Source organism: Scyliorhinus torazame, chromosome 16 (genome assembly GCF_047496885.1).
Source record: "Scyliorhinus torazame isolate Kashiwa2021f chromosome 16, sScyTor2.1, whole genome shotgun sequence".
NCBI lineage: Eukaryota > Metazoa > Chordata > Chondrichthyes > Carcharhiniformes > Scyliorhinidae > Scyliorhinus > Scyliorhinus torazame.
In genome coordinates, this window is record NC_092722.1 from 161,464,628 (window position 1) to 161,486,624 (window position 21,997).

General features: G+C 45.3%; 1 protein-coding gene across 1 annotated transcript in view; it reads right to left on the bottom strand.

The window, feature by feature from the left end:
• wdr11 (WD repeat domain 11) overlaps positions 1-21,997 on the bottom strand; it is a 158,852-nt gene that overhangs the window by 79,383 nt on the left and 57,472 nt on the right. The window contains exons 8-11 of the mRNA XM_072479339.1: positions 14,086-14,284; positions 11,333-11,442; positions 2,306-2,482; positions 977-1,061 (exon numbers count right to left, since the gene is read on the bottom strand). Of these exons, the coding sequence (XP_072335440.1) occupies positions 977-1,061; positions 2,306-2,482; positions 11,333-11,442; positions 14,086-14,284 (571 nt within the window). The remainder of the gene's footprint in view (positions 1-976; positions 1,062-2,305; positions 2,483-11,332; positions 11,443-14,085; positions 14,285-21,997) is intronic.

The following is a 21,997-nucleotide window of genomic DNA, read 5'->3' on the forward strand; positions in this document are numbered from 1 at the left end:
AGGTAGCAATAAACTGATTATACTGTATATTTTTTAAGTTCGATTGGTCATTTTCTTATTCAAACATTAGCATATGGCTGTGCCTTCAGAAATAATTTCCTGTCTAACCTTTTATGTGGACTTTATATGTAATTATCACAACAGATGGTTTGTCATTCGGCTGTTCTAACAGCAAACCATATTAATTATGTTTGCTTGTGAATTTTTTGTTCAAACAATAGAGGACAAGCTCTTCTCTAAAGGAATGTTTCTCCCTCACCAAGATGTGAATCCCAGGAGCCGAGAAACTCCGGCCTCCAACAGGCTGAGCATATTTAAATGAGTTTAAAGACTAATTTAAATATGCGAGGGGGCACCGTGGGTCGGGACCATCATGATCCGTTTGCCGCAAACCCCGTTAAGGGTCTCTCCTGCTGTTCTCCAGGAATATTGGGAGGTACGCCGGGTTCAACATGTTGGGAGAATCGCCTCCCCTGGTTTCTTAAAAGCTGAGAGTTAAATATGCAATACCTTTAGAAATCAATGGATAAAACAAACAATTTTAAGTAAGTCCTGTAAATGTGCAAATGTATATGAGTGCCATGAGTAAGTTAAAAACAAAAACTCCACTGTGAAATGTCAAAGACACAATTTCCACAGTAATCGCACAAGCAAAAGCAAGTGTGGCAATTTGGAAAACAGCTGGTGCTACATTCCTGCTGATGGCAATTCAATCCTTTTTCTATTTGTCGCAAGACACGTGACCAGACAGGTGTTTATTGGAAAAGCTAGTAATGCGGAACAATGCTGAAGTTCTACAGGAAAACACATGGTCACCTTTCAAAACAGGGAGTCAATTTTGCATTTTTATGCTAATCATGTTAAATCTGTGTTTAACACAGATCCTATTCATACTGATTCCAATGACACCATAAGTGTATTTTTTGAACCCGTTTAGAAAACTCAATGCAAGAAATTTGCAGACTGAAAATCTTACTTGACTTCGCAGGAATGAATACTTAATTCCTTGTGTACCAATCCGCTAGTAAGATGATAAACCAACACAGATCCGTTGCTAGTACCTGAAATACATATTAATTAAACAGTTGATGGACATGTTTTTATGCAGCTAATAATGAAATAACCCCATCGATAATATTTAGAAATAAAAATTATGTTGTCAACTAAGTGATCAGAGATAAGACGGGTCAAGTTGACTCATGTATTATAACCTCGTGATATCTACTGAAGATCAACTCTTGTTTATAATTATATCCACTGTGAGGAATACTAAGTCACAGGATTTGCTGATGGCTCAGCAAGTTTATCAGGTGCTTAGATGAGCCATATCACATCACAGTTGGCATCTTCTGAGCCAATAAATTCTCATTTGATTCCCAGTCTCTGCGATATTTGTTGATCTTTCTTGGGTGAGCAGTAGGGTGGCAATAGACTGAAGCAATTGGCTTCAGTCCCCCTGGTTCATAAAGTAAAAGAAACAGCCAGAATTCCTACTACTGATTGCGATCCAGCAACCCCTGTCAGAAGTCAGGATGAGCAGTCATTGGGTGGGATCAGGATCAGTATGATTATCCTGACATTCAATGGCCTGCTGATATTCACCATCAAGATAATGGTCTGAGGCACAGCTTGACCCTTAGAAAGGAAAAGGTACAAGATGGGAGAAAAGAAAAAATGATCTGGAGAAAAATAAAGCTTGATTCTAGTTTGGTGACTTAAAAGGCTCCACTGCATGAAGGTATTAAGAATGAATTGCCTTACAATGTAAATCTAATCAGCTTACATTGCAACTTTTTACTTTGACTGTGTTTTAATAAGTTTGAGCTGTACAATGTATGCATGCATTTATGCAAAGCATTTAACATAAAATTAACATTTTATTTAACGGTTCTGATTCACGATTTTTAACTCATAGCTTCTGTTATTCAAAGAAATGATCTTGGCCACATTGGAAACAGAACTTGCTCACATAAACCAAGAATTTTATTCCTCTTAAAGTTATGCCAGAAATATTTCGAATATTAGCAATATGCATCTTCTGAGCTGCTCACTCTGGTGCTATAATAGTGAGCTCGGGAGGACAGATGTTGGGATTGCGACTGGACAAAATAATGTAATTAAATAAATATATTTGATAAAATAATAAAAGTTGATACAATCTTGCTTTATACAGTTACAGCAGTAAGAATCTTCTTACGAAAAAAAATAAATGATACATTAGTTAAATGAGGCTTATTACCGTTTGTTCAAACAGAAATTTCTATTTGCTTTTAATACCATAGTAAACCGTCCATCAAGTACTCACCCACAGCCAGTAAAGGTTGATAGTTCTTTATGTTCTTGGTAGTGAGTGGTGGACACATTCGTATGACAAAAGGTGGCAGTGGGAGACCTGACAACAAACCAGTCAGCAGGAATTTCAGTTGAACCTCCTGTTGGTACAGAACATTAGGCTGTTCTTCACCTACCGCTATACTCTGTCCTGTCAAAAAGACAAATTGGGAGAATAAAAAATATGCAGTACATCGAAACAAGTTATCTTAATCTTGCACAGCAACAGCTCAAGAGGATTATAGGTTACCAAGATAAATGTAGAAAATCAAAATGCACCATAATCAGTTTTATTCTTGACTAGGTCACACTCCAGGAATGCAAGGGTCATGAGCTGACTGGATTCATAGTCCTTTTCCCAGTCCTTTATCCTAGTGGTACAATTGTGGACACTTTAAAAACTGAGCTAACTGATGGGCACTGGTGTCCTGGAATCAAATGTAAAACAAGTGCAAGAATAAAGCAGCACTTTAATATGCAGCTGAGGCCACAAGAATCATCATCAGTGGAAAATAATTAGTCGAGGATGGGGATGTGAGGTTAGCTAAAGGCTCTATTGTTTCACTTTCTTACTCAATAAACTTTGTAAAGCTTTCCTTGCAGACTTTGAGTAATGTGCTCGATAAGGCATTTACTTATCATGGAACATACCTTGTGTAGGGGAAAGGTGTGATGGGCTGATTGGTCATTTTGTGCTTCATGCTCTCATGTTTTTAAAAGGTTACCCTAAGAGGTGTGAATCACTCTGTTCACTCAAAAAGGCATCACTTAATGCCACAGAATGAAATTGGTGATGAAAACTGCCAATGTTAAATTTATACAGCCACTGTTTACAGGCAGATTACCAGCTATTTTCTTAATGTCACTCAAGCTCAGTTATAAAAGGTGTACATAGCCACAACCCAAACTCCAAATCACTTTTTCTTTTAAAAAGATGGCCACAGAAAAAAATGTGGTTTTGCATTTTCTGAAAGAATGAAAACCTTAATAATCCTCAAGTATCATATTTTGTGCAATGCTATTTCTAATTAACAAAATGCAGCCCAAAAATGAGATTATTTTTTTTTCATAGAATTTACAGTGCAGGAGGCCATTCGGCCCATCGAGTCTGCACCGACTCTTGGAAAGAGCACCCTACCCAAGGTCAACACCTCACCCTATCCCCATAACCCAGTAACCCCACCCAACACTAAGGGCAATTTTGGACACCAAGGGCAATTTATTATGGCCAATCCACCTAACCTGCACATCTTTGGGCTGTGGGAGGAAACAGGAGCACCCGGAGGAAACCCACGCACACACGGGGAGAATGTGCAGACTCCGCACAGACAGTGACCCAAGCCGGAATCGAACCTGGGACCCTGGAGCTGTGAAGCAATTGTGCTATCCACAATGCTACCGTGCTGCCCTTTAGATTAGATTAATAAATCATGAAAAGTAAACTTAGATTTGAAGTATGATCTATTTATCAATCCCATAATCACTCAGGATCCCAAAGTGAAATATGTGAGCATATTTCAGTGATTCTTTGTTTCCGTGTTAAATGGTTGGGAGCAGATATTCAGAATATTACTACACTGTGCTGTATGAGAGATTCTATTCCATTATCATTCCACATATAAGGTATTACTCAAGAGTTCCCTGTTCCAATTCAATACTCATCTGCCCCCAACTGGAAAACTGCAAAATTTTGGCTGCCACTCAATTATAGTAACAAGGTGATACTGGAGATAATAGCATCGAGCAAGTAGATTAACATCCTACAGCAACCATCTGAACTATGAGGAGGGACTACCAGATCCAGAAATCCTGAAAATGACAATTCAGAGAGGTAGTTAAGATTCCATGGGATGCAAGTAGGCTAAATCAGAAGAAACATGTTTTATTATGATCACAAACGATACAACAATAGGGTATGGATTCAGGATCAGTAGAGGAAAAAGTGAACAGAGACAAAAAATGTGAACAGATGGAACAGAATGTCCTCAGACAATTGCAGAGGTAAACTGTAGCTCAACAAGGAACGAGATAAATATTTGGCAGTCAAAGGAAATTAGCACTATTAAAACTTTGAAATTAGCCAGTGCTGCATATTACTCTTGTAGGTAGCAGTACTAAATCACCCCATAAGTATTTTCACTATCCGAACTTCAAGGGTGTGTCCATCCTGCTCAAAATCTCATAAAACAAAAGCAAATTTAGCTGTCTCACAATGGTATCCCCATGTGTTCTGAATAGAAAACTCATGTCTTTCCCATGGTGCTTCTGGAGTCTCTCCGCAAGTAATCTCTCCGTAAGTAGACTGAGCACTTGGTGCGACAAGGCCAGATATGAATTATTAAGCAGCTTTATTCCAAAGCAAGTAGGCACATGGTAAAACAGTCAAGAATTTATTCACTTAGCTCAATCAAGCCAAATGTTCTTTGCATTGTAATGCAAAATAATGAATATCTTATGTTTTCCCACATCATTGATTTGCCTTGCTTGACCTAAACGTAATTACTTCCTTTTTTTTTTTAAATAAAAATTTTATTGAGGTATTTTTTTGGTATTATAACAACACAATAAACAACGTACATGAAAATATAAACATAGTGCAAAAGCCGTCTCCCTCCCTTACACGTCCCACTTTTATTAACCCCCTACTCTAAGATAAACTAACCCCCACCCCCCCCCCTTCTGCTGACAAATTCCGCGAAGAAGTCGACGAACGATTGCCACCTCTGGACGAACCCTAACAGTGACCCTCTCAAGGCGAACTTGATTTTCTCCAAACAGAGAAAGCTAGCCATGTCCGATAGCCAGGTCTCTGACATCGGGGGCTTTGTATCCCTCCATGCTAATAGTATCCGTCTCCGGGCCACCAGGGACGCAAAGGCTAGAACGTCTGCCTCTTTCTCCTCCTGGATTCCCGGGTCTTTCGACACCCTGAAAATCGCCACCTCTGGACTCAGCGCCACCCTTGTTTTTAACACCATGGACATGACATCTGCAAACCCATGCCAAAATCCCCTAAGCTTCGGACATGCACACAATATATGGACATGGTTCGCTGGTCCTCCCGCACGTTTTGCACACCTGTCTTCCACCCCAAAGAATCTGCTCATCCGGGCCACTGTCATGTGAGCCCGGTGAACGACCTTAAATTGTATCAGGCTGAGCCTGGCACATGTTGCGGACGCGTTAACTCTACTCAACGCGTCTGCCCATAGACCATCCTCTATCTCTCCTCCCAGCTCATCCTCCCACTTGCGCTTCAGCTCCTTGGTCTACGTCTTGTCTGACCCCATGAGTTTCTTGTAAATGTCCGAGACGCTCCCTTCTCCTACCCACCCTCTGAGAACTATTCTGTCGTGAATCCCCCTTAGCGGTAGGAGCGGGAAGGTTGACACCTGTTTACGTAGGAACTCCCGTACCTGCAGATACCGGAATTTGTTTCCCCTCACCAACCCAACCTTCTCCTCCAGTGCCCTCATACTCAGAAAGCTCCCCTCTATAACCATATCCCCTATCCTCTCAATCCCTGCTCGCCGCCATATCTGGAACCCCCCATCCATACTTCCCAGGGCAAACCGGTGATTATTACAGAGTGGGGACCAGACCGATGCTCCCTCTGCTCCCACATGTCTCCTCCAGTGCCCCCAGACTCTCAGGGCTGCCACCACCATGGGGCTGGGGGGAGTACCGTGCCGGCGGGAACGGCAGAGGCGCAGTTACCAACGCCCCCAAAATGGTTCCCTTGCATGAAGCCGCCTACATACGCTCCCATGCCGACCCCTCCCCCACCACCCACTTCCTGATCATGGCTATATTTGCCGCCCAGTAATAGTTCATTTATGCTGTCGGTCCCATTCCTGCGCCACTTGAATGCCTAGGTACCTAAAGCTTCCCCCTACTAATCAAACTGCAGCTCCCCCCAATCGCCTCTCCTGTCCCCTCGCCTGGACCTCAAACATCTCACTTTTCCCCACATGTAGCTTATACCCCGAAAACCGGCCAAATTCCCGCAGAATCTTCATGATTTCTTCCATCCCCTCTAATGGGTCCGATACATACAGAAGCAGGTCGTCTGCATAGAGCGAGACTCAGTGCTCCACCATGCCCCCCCACCCCCACGCCAGCCCCTCCCAGCCATTGCTAACAGCTCTATAGCTAGCGCGAACAACAGTGGGGAGAGGGGGCATCCCTGTCTCGTCCCCCGGTGGAGTCTAAAATAGTCTGATGTTGTCCTATTCGTCCGTACACTTGCCACAGGAGCCTGATACAGCAACCTGACCCAGTCAATAAAGCCCCGCCCAAATCCAAACCGTCCCAGTACCTCCCACACATAATCCCATTCTAACCGATCAAAAGCCTTTTCTGCATCCATTGCGATCACCACCTCCCTACCTTCCGGGGGCATCATGATCACATTTAACAACCTTCTTACATTGGCCACCAACTGCCTACCCTTAACAAACTCCGTCTGGTCCTCCCCAATAACACAATCCTCAATCCTGGAGGACAAAATTTTGGCCAGCAGTTTGGCGTCCACATTCAACAGGGATATCGGCCTGTAGGACCCACAACTTTCTTCTCCTGCTTCAGAATCAGCGAAATCGTGGCCTGTGATATCATCGGGGGCCGCACCCCTCTTTACCTTGCCTCATTGAACATCCTCATCAACATCGGCCCCAATATCCCAGAGAACGTTTTATAAAACTCCACTGGGTATCCATCCGGCTCCGGGGCTTTACCCGCCTGCATGGCCTTCAGACCCAGCACTATCTCTTCCAACCCGATCGGGGCCCCCAGCCCTTCTACCAGCTCTCTGTCCACCTTTGGGATGTTCAGCACCCCCCAAGAAGTGCCTCATCCCCTCTGGCCCCGTAGGGGGTTCCGACCTATACAGCCTACTGTAGAAATCCCTAAACACCTTATTCACCCCTGCTGAATCTCCAACCAGGTTCCCATCTCCATCATTTACTTTCCGTATCTCCGTGGCTGCCTCCCTCTTTCTAAGCTGCTGTGCAAGCATTCTGCTGGCCTTCTCTCCATATTCATAGATTGCCCCCCTCGCCTTTCTCAGCTGCTCCACTGCCCTCCCTGTGGTTAACAAGCCGAACTCCGCCTGTAGCCTCCGCCGTTCCCTTAAATGCTCTGCCTCTGGGGTCTCCGCATATCTCCTATCGATCTGTAGTATCTCCTTTACTAGTCAGTCCGTCTCTGTCCTGTCTATCTTCTCCCTATGGGCCCTTATTGAGATCAGCTCCCCTCTGACCACCACCATCAGTGCTTCCCAGACCATCGCTGTTGAAATTTGCCCCGTGTCGTTGACCTGCAGGTAGTTCAGAAACTCGGCTGCCCAAATGGGGCAGCACGGTAGCATTGTGGATAGCACAATTGCTTCACAGCTCCAGGGTCCCAGGTTCGATTCCGGCTTGGGTCACTGTCTGTGCGGAGTCTGCACGTCCTCCCAGTGTGTGCGTGGGTTTCCTCCGGGTGCTCCGGTTTCCTCCCACATTCCAAAGATGTGCCAGTTAGGTGGATTGGCCATGATAAATTGCCCTTAAGTGTCCAAAATTGTCCTGAGTGTTGGGTGGGGTTACTGGGTTATGGGGATAGGGTGGGGTGTTGACTTTGGGTAGGGTGCTCTTTCCAAGAGCCGGTGCAGACTCGATGGGCTGAATGGCCTCCTTCTGCACTGTAAATTCTATGAATACATTTCCTCAGCCGCTCGCACACCCTTTTGTCAGCCAAAAGTCCCACATCTAACCTCCAGTGTGGGCGCTGATTACTGTATTTACTAACCTGCAGGTCAACCCAGTGCGGAGCATGGTCTGAGATTGTGATCACCGAGTACCCAGTGTCCACCACCCCTGCCAGTAAGGCCCTGCTCAAAATGAAGAAATCAATCCGGGAGTACACTTTATGCACGCATGAGTAGCAGGAGAACTCCTTCACTCTCGGCTGCCCAAATCTCCATGGATTCAGCACCCCCCATCTGCTCCATGAACACTTTTAGTTTCTTTGCCATTGCTGGCACCCTGCCCATTTTCGAGCTTGGCCGGTCCAGGCCAGGGTCAATAACTGTGTTGAAATCCCCTCCCATGACCAACCTGTGCAAGTCCAGGTCCGGTATCTTCCCCAACATCCTCTTTATAAACTCCACATCATCCCAATTTGGCGCATACACATTTACTAATACCACCTGCACCCCCTCCAGTTTCCCACTGACCATAATGTACCGACCTCCCACATCCGAAACTATCCTACCCGCCTCAAACACCACCTGCTTATTGATCAGGATCATGACCCAACTCTAGTCTTTGAATCTAGTCCCGAGTGACTGACCCAGCCTTTCATCAATCTAATCTGGTCAGTTACTCTAACATGCGTCTCCTGCAACATTACCACGTCCGCCTTCAGTCCCCTAAGATGCGCGAACACACGTGCTCTCTTGACCGGCCCATTTAACCCTCGAACATTCCAGGTGATCAGCCTAGTTGGGGGCCTCATTGCAGCCCCCCCCTTCGCCGATCAGCCATCCCCTTATTTGGGCCCACCTCCAGCCCATGCGCCGTGCCTCCACCGGCCCGCCCCCAGGCAGCCTACGACCCCAACCACCTCTCTGTCCCTTGGCCCAAGTCCCTCCCTCGTCAGCAGAACATTTTCCACCCCTCTCCCCCATTAACAACACTCTGTAACCAACCCCTTTGATAATCCAAACACATGCACCCCCCCCCCCCCCCCCACTGCGCTTCCGTGAGCTAGCCCGCCCAGCTAGCTTAGTGGCCCCCATCCCTGTTGCCGGATAGTCTCCCACCTATTGTTCCCTTCCCCCCCCCCCCCACTCATACAAACAAACTCCAACATCAAACAATCCCCACACAATTGCTCGACAGAAAGACACCAAAATCTAAACAAGCACACCTCCATCCCATAACAGTGCAAATGAAAACCTTAACTCACTCAGCTCTGCCACTGGTCCCAAATCAATACAGAAGGCATTACAAACAGCTTCCACAAATCGAAAAACGAGAAACTTTTTTTTTTAAAGAACAGAGAAACAAAAAGAAAAAAAAACATGAACGTTGCAGCAAAGTTCAAAAGTTCTCAGTCCACCACCAGTCCTTCCTTTTCACGAAGTCCAGCGCGTCCTCAGGCGACTCGAAATAAAAGTGCTGTTCCTCGTACGTGACCCAGAGACGGGCCGGATACAACAGTCCGAACTTCACCTTTTTCTTAAAAAGGATCGATCTAATCTGGTTGAAGCCTGCTCTTCTCTTGGCCACCTCCGGTCTTGGTAGATCTGCAGGATACTATTGTCCTAATTACAGCTCCGTGTCTGCTTGGCCCACTGTAGAATGCGCTCCTTATCCAAGTACCTGTGGAATCTCACCACCATTGCCCTCGGGGGGTCACCCGTTTGCGGCTTCCTCGCCGGTGCTCTGTGAGCCTGTCCACCTCCAAGGGTCGGGAGAATGCCCCATCCCCCAGAAGCTTCTCAAGCTATCTGCGATGTATGCCCCACCGTCTGCTCCTTCGGACCGCTCCGGGATCCCAATGATTCTCAAGTTCTGCCGGCTGACCTATTCTCTAGGTCCTCCACCTTCTCCAGGAGCTTCTTCTGCTGGTCTCTCAGCATCCCCACCTCCAACTCCACCGCAGTCTGATGTTCCTCCTGCTCAGCCAGCGCCTTCGCCACCTTATGGGTCGCCCGATCTTGGGCGTCCAATCTACACTCCAGCCGCTCAATCGACTCTTTCATTGGGTCCAAGCAATCCCGTTTCTGCTTAGCAAAGCCTTCCTGAATAACTTAAATCAGCTGCTCCGTTGACCACTGGGTCGACAAACCAGAGGTCCGGTCCTCTGCCATGCTGTCTCCCGCTACAGCTTCAGCCCAAGCCTTCTCTGTCTTTCTGTTTCTGTCTTTCCAAAGTAATTATTTCTAACTACTCTATTTCATTCTAATCTTATTTTCTTCGTTGAGCCTGACTGGCCTTGCATCATTCTCTTTGAAACCTAACTGCCTGCATTGTTGTTGCTTTGTATACATTTTTTCTATCTCACCCATTTACAAGACATAGATTTCCCAACACAATCAATTCAAGGTGTTTACTAACAGCTTATGAGTTAATATCCTTGCAACCTTTCTAAAATATTCCTCAAGGGCAATTAGGAACGGGTAATAAATACTGGCCTGGTCAACAATGCCCACATCCTGTGAAAGAATTTTAAAAAGTAGCTATTTGACTTCATTCTTTAAAGTAGAACCGGAAGAGCGAGCTCCCTTCAGCATAAAATACTTGCTTCAATAATTTAAAAAATAATGATGGAGGAGGCCATGCGCCTTGGGCACTCATTGGACTCAGGTAGCAAATGCACTGCAGACCTGTATTTTGTAACTGCCAGCAAGTGGCTTCATAGAAAATTAGTGAATGGCCACCTGTTATATTAAAATGTGATCTAAGAAAAATCCTGTCAAATACCTGACCTGTATGATATCATAGAGATCATAGAATTTACAGTGCAGAAGGAGGCCATTCAGCCCATCAAGTCTGCACCAGCTCTTTCAAAGAGCTCCCTACCCAAGCCCACACCTCCACCCTATCCCCATAACCCAGTAACCCCACCCAACACTATTATGACCAAGCCAATTCAGTAGTCCTTTCTCACCCATCTGAATGTAAAGACTTTAAACGAGGAGGAAGGCAAAGAGTGGTAAAAAAGACTGAAACTTCAAGTCGTTTCAGCAAAGTCAATTTTTAGAATATTACTTAGATCTGGATGAACAAACATGCTTTATTTTCACTTTATACCCTTCATTCCACCCCTTACCACCATTTACATAACTTAACTTCTTTACATGAGTATAGGCATCACCAAGGATCAAAGAGGAGTATAGTTTTTCCAATGATATTCAATATATTACTGCCAATGAGTCAACAGGAAATGCAAATCAACCTCCTCTGCTGTCTGTGACACAAGGTAAAAGTAAAGCAGGCCATTACACTGTTACCTATCATGTTATCCAAGGAAAGATCTGGAAGTTTCTTTTGTTTGGTGTCCACTGGAATTCCACAAAATGAAACTGGACAATACAAAGGCGAGACTGTGGAACCCGAGTAACTGTTAGAAACAGAAAACAGAAACAAATAACTCAAGCAATAAAATAAAAATGACAAGCATAATACACTACAACATCTTTAGCCATCATATGTTCATGACACAGCAACAGTGGTAAAGAATGAAAATATGCACGTCAACTATATGTCAAGTAGAGATTCTTACAAAAAATCTTACAAAGGAAATATAATAGGAGCAGGTGGAATGACTCGCCAACATTGAGGGCATTTAAAAGTTTATTGGATAAACATATGGATGATAATGGAATAGTGTAGGTTAGATGGCTTTTGTTTCGGTGCAACATTGTGGGCTGAAGGGCCTGTACTGCGCTGTATTGTTCTATGTTCTATGAGACCATCAGACCCCTCTAGCCTGCTCCACCATGGCTGATGTTGCCCATTCCCCACATCCCTTGATTCCCGGAGACAAAATAATCTGCCCATCTCAGCCTTCAATTAAATCAACAATGGAGCATCCACAACCCTCTGGGGTAGAGATTTCCTCAGAAGCTACTGAGTGAAGAAATATCTCCTCATTACAATCCTAAAGGATCTGGCCCTTATCGTGAGACTGTGGCCCCGGCCAGGAAAAATAGCCTGTGTCCACCCTATCAAGCCCCCTCAGAGCTTTGTATGCTTCAATGCAATCACTTGGGATTACTCTGTACTGCAGACAAGATAGGCCTAATTTACTCAGCCTCAGAGAGGACAACTCTCTCATCCCAGGAGCCAATTAAGTGAACTATTGTGGTACCCCCTCCAATGCAGGTATATCATTCCTTAAATGTGTAGACCGAAGCTGCACACAGTACTCCAGGTGTGGTCTCACCACAGCCCTGCATAATTGTAAAAAGATTTGCTTTTTCTTGTACTCCGGCACCCTTGCAATAAAGACCAACACGATATTTGCCATCTTACAAAATTGTCATTTTATGCATATAAATTGTACATGGAAAAGTACCACCGATAAAGTTAAAAGACATTTTTAATAAAGTATTTTAACTTCTCAAAGTACTTCACATGCAATAAATTGATGAAAAGAATAATGAAATGAATAAGAAATTTGTTTTGATTTCAGTGAAAAGCAGAATGTTGGCCGGGATACGAGGAGACATCCCTGGACAACATTGAACAATATGAGATCACCAGTTTCCACCCTAAATATCAGACAAGGCACACATCTCAATTTCACCTCCCATTAAAGGGACTTCATTTCAACAGTAAAGCACTCCTTCAGCAGTACACTGGAGCATTCCTCCCGAACTATGTGCTCATGAACTGTGATGGGTAGAAGGAGGAGTGTGAAATTGAACCAATAATAATGTCAGAGAATGCGGTCAAATGAACCAAGCTAATACTTACTGCTCACATGAACATAATAACGTAATCAAAGCACTGGGTATTGCTGCCTCATTTCTCTCTCTGTATACAGCAGATATATTCATCAATTGATTGTGGGCCCAATTAAGTATGGAGATTTTGCGGATGAAAATGTTTATTTCACCTCTGTGACACATGTTCAAATTAAATCCCGATTCGGGAGGATGATTTGCACTTAATGCTGACTGTAACAGTCCTGCACAAAGTAGATTTGGGCTGAGCCCATATTTTAGAAGATACATGTTCACAGCCACATCTGCCAACTGTTTGGTGCTAAGGAGCAACCTTTGGTGTACAGCACATGACACACATATCCTTGGGGCACACTGCCAATAATATAGCAGCCAGTGCAATAGTATTACAGAGGATATATAATTTTGTGCGTTTTGCAGGAACAAAGCAGCTGAATGAGAATGTTAGCCAGCTATGCAGTTAGATTGGAGTCAAATTTACAAGACCCACAGTAAATGTAAAAAAACTAAGCCTCAGAGAAACCAGAAGAATAATTAGTCCTTTTTTTCCCCAGATTGGCATTGAAGCACATTGTTGACACTAAATGGCTAAGAGAGAGCCTTACCATCTTTACAAGTACTACCTAGCCGGATGCTGGCACAATGTAAAACCATTCTATTCCCCATACATCTCATTTTAGTACCAATCAATCATGAAAAAAATATGAATTTGAAAAAAATATCAATGTCCCAGAACTATTTAGAAGCGCAACATAACCTTTGCACTTTCAAAATGCTTTTCTTTCCTGCATTATTAACCTGAGCATTAGTGCCATCAATCACAAGGACAATCTGTTGACAGTCAATTGCTCAATTATCAGACTTGTGGAATTGATGTCATGTACTCATCAGTTTTAGCACGTAGTCTATAACCCAAAACATACAAGTTAAATTAGAGCCTTACTACAAGTGGCCATTGAAACACAGTCTATCACAATATTTAAGAGGGCATTAGACAAACATGAAGAAAATTATTAAAGGCTTCAGGGTATCAGTCAGGAAATGAGATGTGAATCTAACATTGGTAGAGGCATAAGGGGTCAAATTGCTTCACTTTTTACTGAAATTCCTTAGATTTTATGAATTGTTTTGTGCTGAATGTAGGAGAAAGAGTATTTTTAAACAAATTAATTTGTAATTCTTGAGTGGTTCATGTTCAGTCATAGTACTTAACTGTTTAGTCTATTAACATTTTAAAATGTATATGTCTGGATACTGTTTGCTATATTTCTCCAGGACAGAATAGACAAAGATACCTGTAATAAGGTTTTGGCCCCAATAAGTTGGATTTCAATTCCCACAACATCACTCTGCCATCACTGACAATCAAAGCAGAAGAATGTTCGTTGATAGGACAGCACACCATGTTAAAAGGGCGAACTGTCTTAGTGACTCGGATTGCATCACACTGACAACGCAGATCGTAGGTAAGCTCCTGAACAGGCTGATCTGGATCTAAAAAAATTAAGAAAAATGTTATTTCAATGAAAAAAAATTCTGTAGGCAGAATAATCATGCAGTTTGTATTAGTAAGCAGTTTGCCTCCTTATTCCAAAACGATGACATGACTTGGGTTGTATGGAGGATGTAATAAAGGTTTAAATAAATGTAAGCTATAGTTTCCAAGGAGCCAATCACTGATGGGGGCTTTAACTGGAGTCTGCTATTCTAACACTATTTCTTAATACAGTTTGCGCTGCTACTTTTATACTCAGAATAGCTCCAACAGGATTTTCAGCAGTAATCATTCATTATGCATCTTCTCAAAACCTTTTAGAATTTATATGTCTATTATAACCACCTTAACCAGTTGCATTCTATTACATTCTTTCAAACCTCTCTTCATAACTAAAACCAATCATTCCCGGTATCATTCAAAGGAATCTTCATAATATACTTCCTTGGTGCCAATATATTTCCTGTACAAAACTGAGCACAATATTCCACTTGTGGCTTAGTCAGCGTTCTGTGCAAATTCAGGAGAATTTTCCGTCTTTTGTATTCCGTGCTCCTAAATATATCAGAACCTAATTTACCTTTTCAACAGCCCTTTCCAGCTACTGCAATAACAATTTGCATTTATATTGTTCCTTTAATGTAGAAAGCATCCCAAGACACTTCTAAAAGCACACTCTGTTTCAAAGATTTATCTACTGCACCTTCAGTTTTGTTTCCCTCCTCCCTCTTTGGTAAGCTCATGAAATGGCTGATGTGGATCTAAAAATATTTTGGGGCGCTTTCCCCATGTAAGTGTACAAATGTGGCTTAGTTTCGGTTTATGAAGGCTGGTATTGAATCTTATGATTGGAAACTTGTAGCATAAATAAGAACATTTTTTTAGCATTATTCTGAGTATTATTTGTGGATAAGTGAATCCCAAGATTTACGTTAGAATATAAGTTTTACAGTCCACTAGAGGGTTATTCACTGATACTATAAAACACATGCCTGGAAATTATTACAGGATAGCAGCCTAATTAAGGGCTTCAGATGGCTAAATTTAACATGCAGTTCTCATCTTTATAACACAGACCTAATTCATATTGTAGTCGAATTCTGAACACAGCAGAGAACATAGTTTTAAAATTAGCAAAATTCAAATCAGGTAAAAGAATAGAAGACCCAGAAGAGGAAAATAAAAATGAAAAGATGTGGAGAGTAGCAGGTCAGGATTGAAGATGTTGGGACAGATATAGGTTTTGAAATGTTACCTGATTATGTTTTAGGATGAAAGGGTGCGTATATTGAATCCCCTTTGGAGGTGATAGAAAGTCGAGTTCACAATACCGAACACTGGACATGGTCTGCAAAACGAACAGGGCTGATACTCCAGAGTCTTATCTATCTTCTCATAATTTTCAACCAAATATCAAGATTGGAATACAGGTTAAAATCCCTCATCTGTAATGTTTGGGGCCGAGTGTGTATCAGAGTTCAGAATATACTGCGCATGTGCGGTGTGGCACGCATTGGGAGCAGTACATGTGCGGAATGTTGGGAACTGTGCATGTGCGGCGGAACACTGGGAATTGCGCATGTGCGGCGGAACACTGGGAATTGCCCATGTATGGAACGTTGAGAACTGCGCATGTGCGGCGCTCAAATGGAAGAGCGGATTTAGGAATGTTTTGATTTTTGGAATTTCGGATAAGGGATGTTCAACTGTACTGCCTTAAAATTATTTCAAGGTATCAGTTGCAACATATACTGTTCAATTTATTTCATGAGAAATGTTCGCAATTAGAAGTATGGTTAGAATAAACACATATTTAATTGTCCGCCTGAAATGGATAAAGGAATAGGCGAGTGCTGGAAGCTTCATTTTCCTGGAAACTGCATCAAGTATTGTTTCACTAGAAACAAAGTGTAATGATCATTCTTAGATGATAACATCTGTAGCTACCCTGAAAAGGGCTACGGCAAAATGAGGGCTCAGCAATACTACAAAGCTGTATTTGGCTCTTCATTTAACCTTGCTTAATTAGGAGTCTGCTGGAATGTAAATTAATTAGTGTGTAGGAATAGGATGGGAGTTACTTTAGTGAATCATTCCATGGTTCAATAGTCTGAGAAGGAATTAGAACAGATAAACCAGTTAGCTGTTGTGAACAGCTTATTAATAGGCCCTTCCAGCCAACACAGGCTCAAGGATGGTATTTGAGGGAGTTATGGAACTAGGCATGGGGTACAGCCGAGTGCGAGATACGAGGATGATGTCTGATCTGAATTGTACATGCGGAAGCTCAAGAAGTTAATGACAGGAACTGACATTTTAGCCATGGTTGAGACAAAGAAATTGCCGTTCTGTAGGGTATTTCGAAATGAAGTAAATCTTCATAGAACCATAGGGTCTGTCAAATAAATCTATCCAGGTCCACCCCTGAAAAACGGGGACTTCAGATGGTGGAGAGAAAGTCCTAAGCATAGATCCATGCTAACACTCTGGGTAGTTTTAGAAATTACGAAGACGTGAGAAGAGAAAGAAAGAGCTGTTCATGGATGCCAGCCGTCCGACAATCTGGATAGGTACTCGCTACTTGTCTTTGTTGTATATTTTATTTTTTAACAAGTGCGTTATATTCTGTTTAAGCTTGGACTGCTGGTCTCTGTTAATGTGATGCATCAAGTATGTTAGCATAGTGGGTTGTGCAGTGTGGTCTGAATGTTTGTCTCGTCTTGCTTTCAGCTCACTGCTGAATAGCAGCATACCTACTGTGAAAACAGAGCAGAGTACACAAGCCTCTCCTGCCAATACAGATCTACTTCATCAGCAAGCCCTATACACTGCCTCCCCATGGCGACATACATAAAGTGCGTACCTCATGGACCCAGGCTAAAACACCGTCAGAGCCAGACAGTGGCATTGAGTTAATGTCACTGGACTAGCAATCCAGAGGCCCAGGCTAACGTTTGGGGGGACATGGGTGTATATTGCACTATTGCAACTGGTGAAATTTAAATTAAATTAATAAATCTAGAATTGAAAGCTACTCTCAGTAATGTTGACTGGGAAAACACATCTGGTTCACTAATATTCTCTAGGGAAGGAAATCTGCCATCCTTACCCAGTCTGGCCTACATTTGAGATCAGATCAACAGCAATTTGGTTGACTCTTAACTGCTCTTCGAAATGGCCTAGCATCAATTCAAGGGCAATTAAGAATGGCAACAAATGCTGGCCTAGCCAGTGACGTCAAGAATAAAGAAAAAAGCACTACAGGAGACACAGAAGAGGCTTGGCCTCCAAATGAAAGGCTTACAGGCCCACTGGCATGTAGTTTCACCCTGGCATTCATGAACCAGACCCCCAGCTATGGGTAAGTAACCACACTATCTTGTGGGTACCTTGGGAGAGAAGGCAGCTAATCAAACCCTGACAAAAGGTCGCAGCAATTCCTGCAGCAGAGCTGATAACAAACAACCTTTCCTTTGGATAATAGTAGCAATGTTTAGAGCCTTGATGCTCGAGTAACTCAGGCTCTCCAACACTTTGTCCAGGCCTGTGCTCTGGAGATGATTCTCGTTTTCTGGTTTACGTTGGCACAGCACGGTAAAAAACAGTTGCCGGCTATAAACTCTCGCTCGACTGGGATTACTTCCAACTGGAGGAAAGCTCATTGGATAGCTATCACCCGCCTCAAGCTGGGAAGCTGCTAGTCAGTTAAGTACTGTCTTGCCATGATTTGCTTGCTTCAATGGGTGCTTTGGGTTAAGAAAGCAATCCCTCACCAGGTAGTTTGCGAATCTATGTACCAGGCAACACAAACGTAAGAAAGGAGACACCCATCTTTCGTATCACAAGCTGGAATATAAGGACCATGTGTCCTGGCCTTACTGGTTATGGTGCACACAAATCAGTTGTGATCACACTGTCGACATTGCTGCACTGTAAAAACAAGGCTCGCTCAAAGTGGATCACTTAAAGAGAAATTCTGGACCTTCTTCTGGTAGGGGAAAGCTAAAGAGACAACATGTGAGCACAGAGTGCATTGCATTGTAAATTATTCCACTCACATGATAGAACCAGCCACTGAAGGCTAAGAGAGACTTCTCACTTTTCGTTTGTCAACATAATAGGATCCAGTTAATCTTATATGCATCTAATCCCTGACACTCACCTCCACAACAGATTCCAAGAATCAATTCTATGAGGCACTTGATGGTATCAGTAGCAGAATTCCCAGCACCATGTACCTTCTAAGGAACTTCAAAGCAAAGGTGTGTATTGACCACACAGCTTAGCCAACATGAACAAGGAACTGGGGAATTGGTCAGGTAAACAAAAATGGGTAAAGATTGCTGGAACTATGCTGCTATAATAGACACGTATAACAGCTACTTTCAAGCCATACCATGCCACAAGGCGTCCTAGTGGCACACCACTGGCACTGGCTGAATGTCATCATCATCTGACATACCGCATTCAACAGTGTCCTCATCACTCATAGCTATCACAGTGCTGTGACACTGACCACTCGCTGGTGTGTAGCAAGATAAGGCATCAGCCAAGGAAATTATACCACTCCAAAAAGAAAAGTCATCTTCAGGTCAACACTGACCCAGAAAGGATGCAGGACTTCCTCAAGATCCTCGATCAAGCTTTTTTGGACAACCGCAAAGGCCAGAGTGTGGTGTCGAACTGGGATCATTTGCACAACATGCCACATTCAGAAAAGGGATGAGAGAAATGTTGACTGGTTTGAGGCTCCTCGGGTTGAAATTGAGTCAGTTACTGCAACCAAGAGAAGACTCTACATAAATTACAAGCAAGTCATCAGCAAACAAAATCTATATGTTCTCAAAGTTGCCAGAATTAAGTCTCAGCAGACTGCTCGGCACTACACCAATCAAAGTTGATTGAAATTATGCAATAGCATACAATCTGCTGCTGAATCCGGGATGTATGAAGGAATCAAGAATGCACTAACCCAGCAGCAACCAGATCAGCCTCCTTGAAGACAGATCGGGATGATCATCACTGAACCTAGCAAACAGATGGGAAAGTGGGCGGAGGATTATCTCAAACTCTATGCCACGGACAACATTGTTGCTGAAGACTTCCAGTTGCGGCTATGCAGAGCCACGTTGCACGTTCGGCAGATCCCGCTTGGAACGGACTTTTGGGCTCTTTTCAGGGCCCCTTACTGCATTTGTTTGACATTTCCCGGTGTGGGAAGAAGACTGTAACATTCCCCCGACAGTGTATGGCTTGGACCAGGAGCGGGGTGACTAAAAAAGTGGTGGTGAACCAAAAGAAAGTGCGAGGGAAGAGCAAGATGGCAGTGGGCGGGGACCAGGCAGCGTGGATGCAGTGGGCGCAGGAGCAGCAGGAGGTTATCCAGCGCTGCTTCAGGGAGCTCAAAGCAGACCTGCTGGAGCCGATGATGGCTTCTATCGATAAGCTGCTGGAGACCCAGGCGGCCCAGGGGGTGGCGAACCGCGAGGTACGACAAAAGATCTCCGATAACGAGGACGAGATCTTGGGCCTAGCGGTAAAGGTGGAGGTGCACGAGGCGCTCCACAAGAAATGGCAGGAACGGTTCGAGGAGATGGAGAATCGGTCGAAGCGGAAGAATCTGCGGATCCTGGGCCTCCCGGAGGGGCTAGGGGGTCGGACGTGGGGGCCTATTTGGTCACCATGTTAAACTTGCTGCTGGGAGCGGGGTCCTTCCAGGGGCCCCTGGAGCTGGAAGGGGCCCATAGAGTGCAGGCGAGGAGGCCCAAGGCTAACGAGCCACCGGGGGAGGTGCTGGTGCGGTTTCATCGGTTCGCTGATCGGGAGTGCGTGCTCAGATGGGCCAAGAAAGAGAGGAGCAGCAGGTGGGAGAATGCGGAGGTTCGAATATACCAGGACAGGAGCGCGGAGGTGGCGAAGAAGAGGGCTGCATATAATCGGCGAAGGCGGTGCTGCACAGGATGGGGGTGAAGTTTGGCAGGCTGCAGCCGGCGCGACTGTGGGTCACCGACAAGGACTGGCACCATTATTTTGAGTCCCCGGAGGAGGTGTGGGCCTTTGTTCAGGCCGAGAAGCTGGACACAAACTGAGGGTCGGGATGGGTGGTCGGAGATTGCTGTTGGTGTGTCACATTTTGAGGGGGGCTTTTTTTGCTCGTTTCTTTTTGATTCGGTGTGGGTGGTTAGGGTGGGTTGGGCACTGTTTTGGTTGGGTCTGTCGGGTGGGCTCTTGGAGTGGGGCAAGTAAATGGAGTAGGGGTGGATGGCCAGTAGGAGGGATGGGGCCCCGCGGGGTTGGGGGAGGCCCAAGTCGGTGGTGAGGGGACTGGGCCTGTAAAAGGAGCTGCGTCAGAGGTGGCGGGGCCGGGCAGGTGGAAAGCGTGGGCTTTTTCCCCGCGCTGAAGGCTAGAGGGGGCGGAGCCGGGGCGGAGAACCGAGGGTTGTTTCCCGCGCTTGGGATGGAAGGGGGTGGCGGAGAGCCTGCTCATGAGTAATGGAGGAGGAGGGGATGTCCCACAATGAGAGGAGTCGAAGGAGAGGCGAGAGTGGCCGGGGTCAGCAGGAGTCAGCTGATTTGCTGGAGCGCAATGGGGGGAGCAAGGCAGCTAGGAGGGGTCCTAGCTTTGGGGGGGGGGGGGCAGGTTGCTGCTGGTATGGTCAAGGGGGAGCTGGAGCGAGTAGAGGGGATTGGGGCGGGGGTCTGCCGTCGTGGGGAACGAGCCGAGCGTGGGGTGCGGGCGTGTTGCTGGCCGAGGAGGGGTTATGGCTAGTCGGCGGGGGAGGGGGGCGGGTAGCCCCCTGATCCGGCTGATAATCTGGAATGTAAGGGGACTGAACGGGCCGGTCAGGCGGGCCCGGGTGTTCGCATACCTGAAGGCGGATGTGGTCATGCTCCAGGAAACACACCTGAAGGTGGCAGACCAGGTAAGATTGAGGAAGGGGTGGGTAGGTCAGGTGTTTCATTCGGGGCTGGATGCCAAAAATCGGGGGGTGTGGCGATCTTGGTGGGAAAGAGGGTGTCGTTCGAGGCGTTGAGCATTGTGACAGACAATGGTGGCAAGTATGTAATGATAAGTGGTAAACTGCAAGGGGAGAGGGTGGTGCTGGTCAATGTGTACGCCCCGAACTGGGACGATGCGGGTTTTATGTGGCGCATGTTGGGTCGGATCCCGGACTTTCCCTGATAATGGGGGGGGGGGGGGGGGGGGGGGTATGGGGAAAAGGCAAGTCGGATGCTGGCGCATCAGCTTCGAAAGCGGGATGCAGCGAGGGAGATCGGGGGAGGTAAGAATAGGGGAGGGAGTGTGGTGCGGAGTAGGGTTGGCATCAATGGGGTCTTCAGGGACTTTTATGAGGAACTGGATCGGTCCGAGCCCCCACTGGAGGAGGATGGGATGGGCCGCTTTCTGGACCGATTGAGGTTCCCGAAGGTGGAGGAGGGACTGGTGGCGGGATTAGGGGCCCCGATTGGGCTGGAGAAGCTGGCCAAAGGGATAGGGAGCATGCAGGCGGGGAAGGCACCGGGGCCGGACGATTTCCCGGTCGAATTCTACAAAAAATATGTGGACCCGTTGGGCCCGTTGCTGGTTAGGACCTTTAATGAGGCAAGGGAGGGGGGCATTGCCCCCGACGATGTCCCGGGCACTGATCTCCTTGATCCTGAAGCGGGACAAGGATCCCCTGCAGTGTGGGTCTTACAGGCCGGTTTTGTTG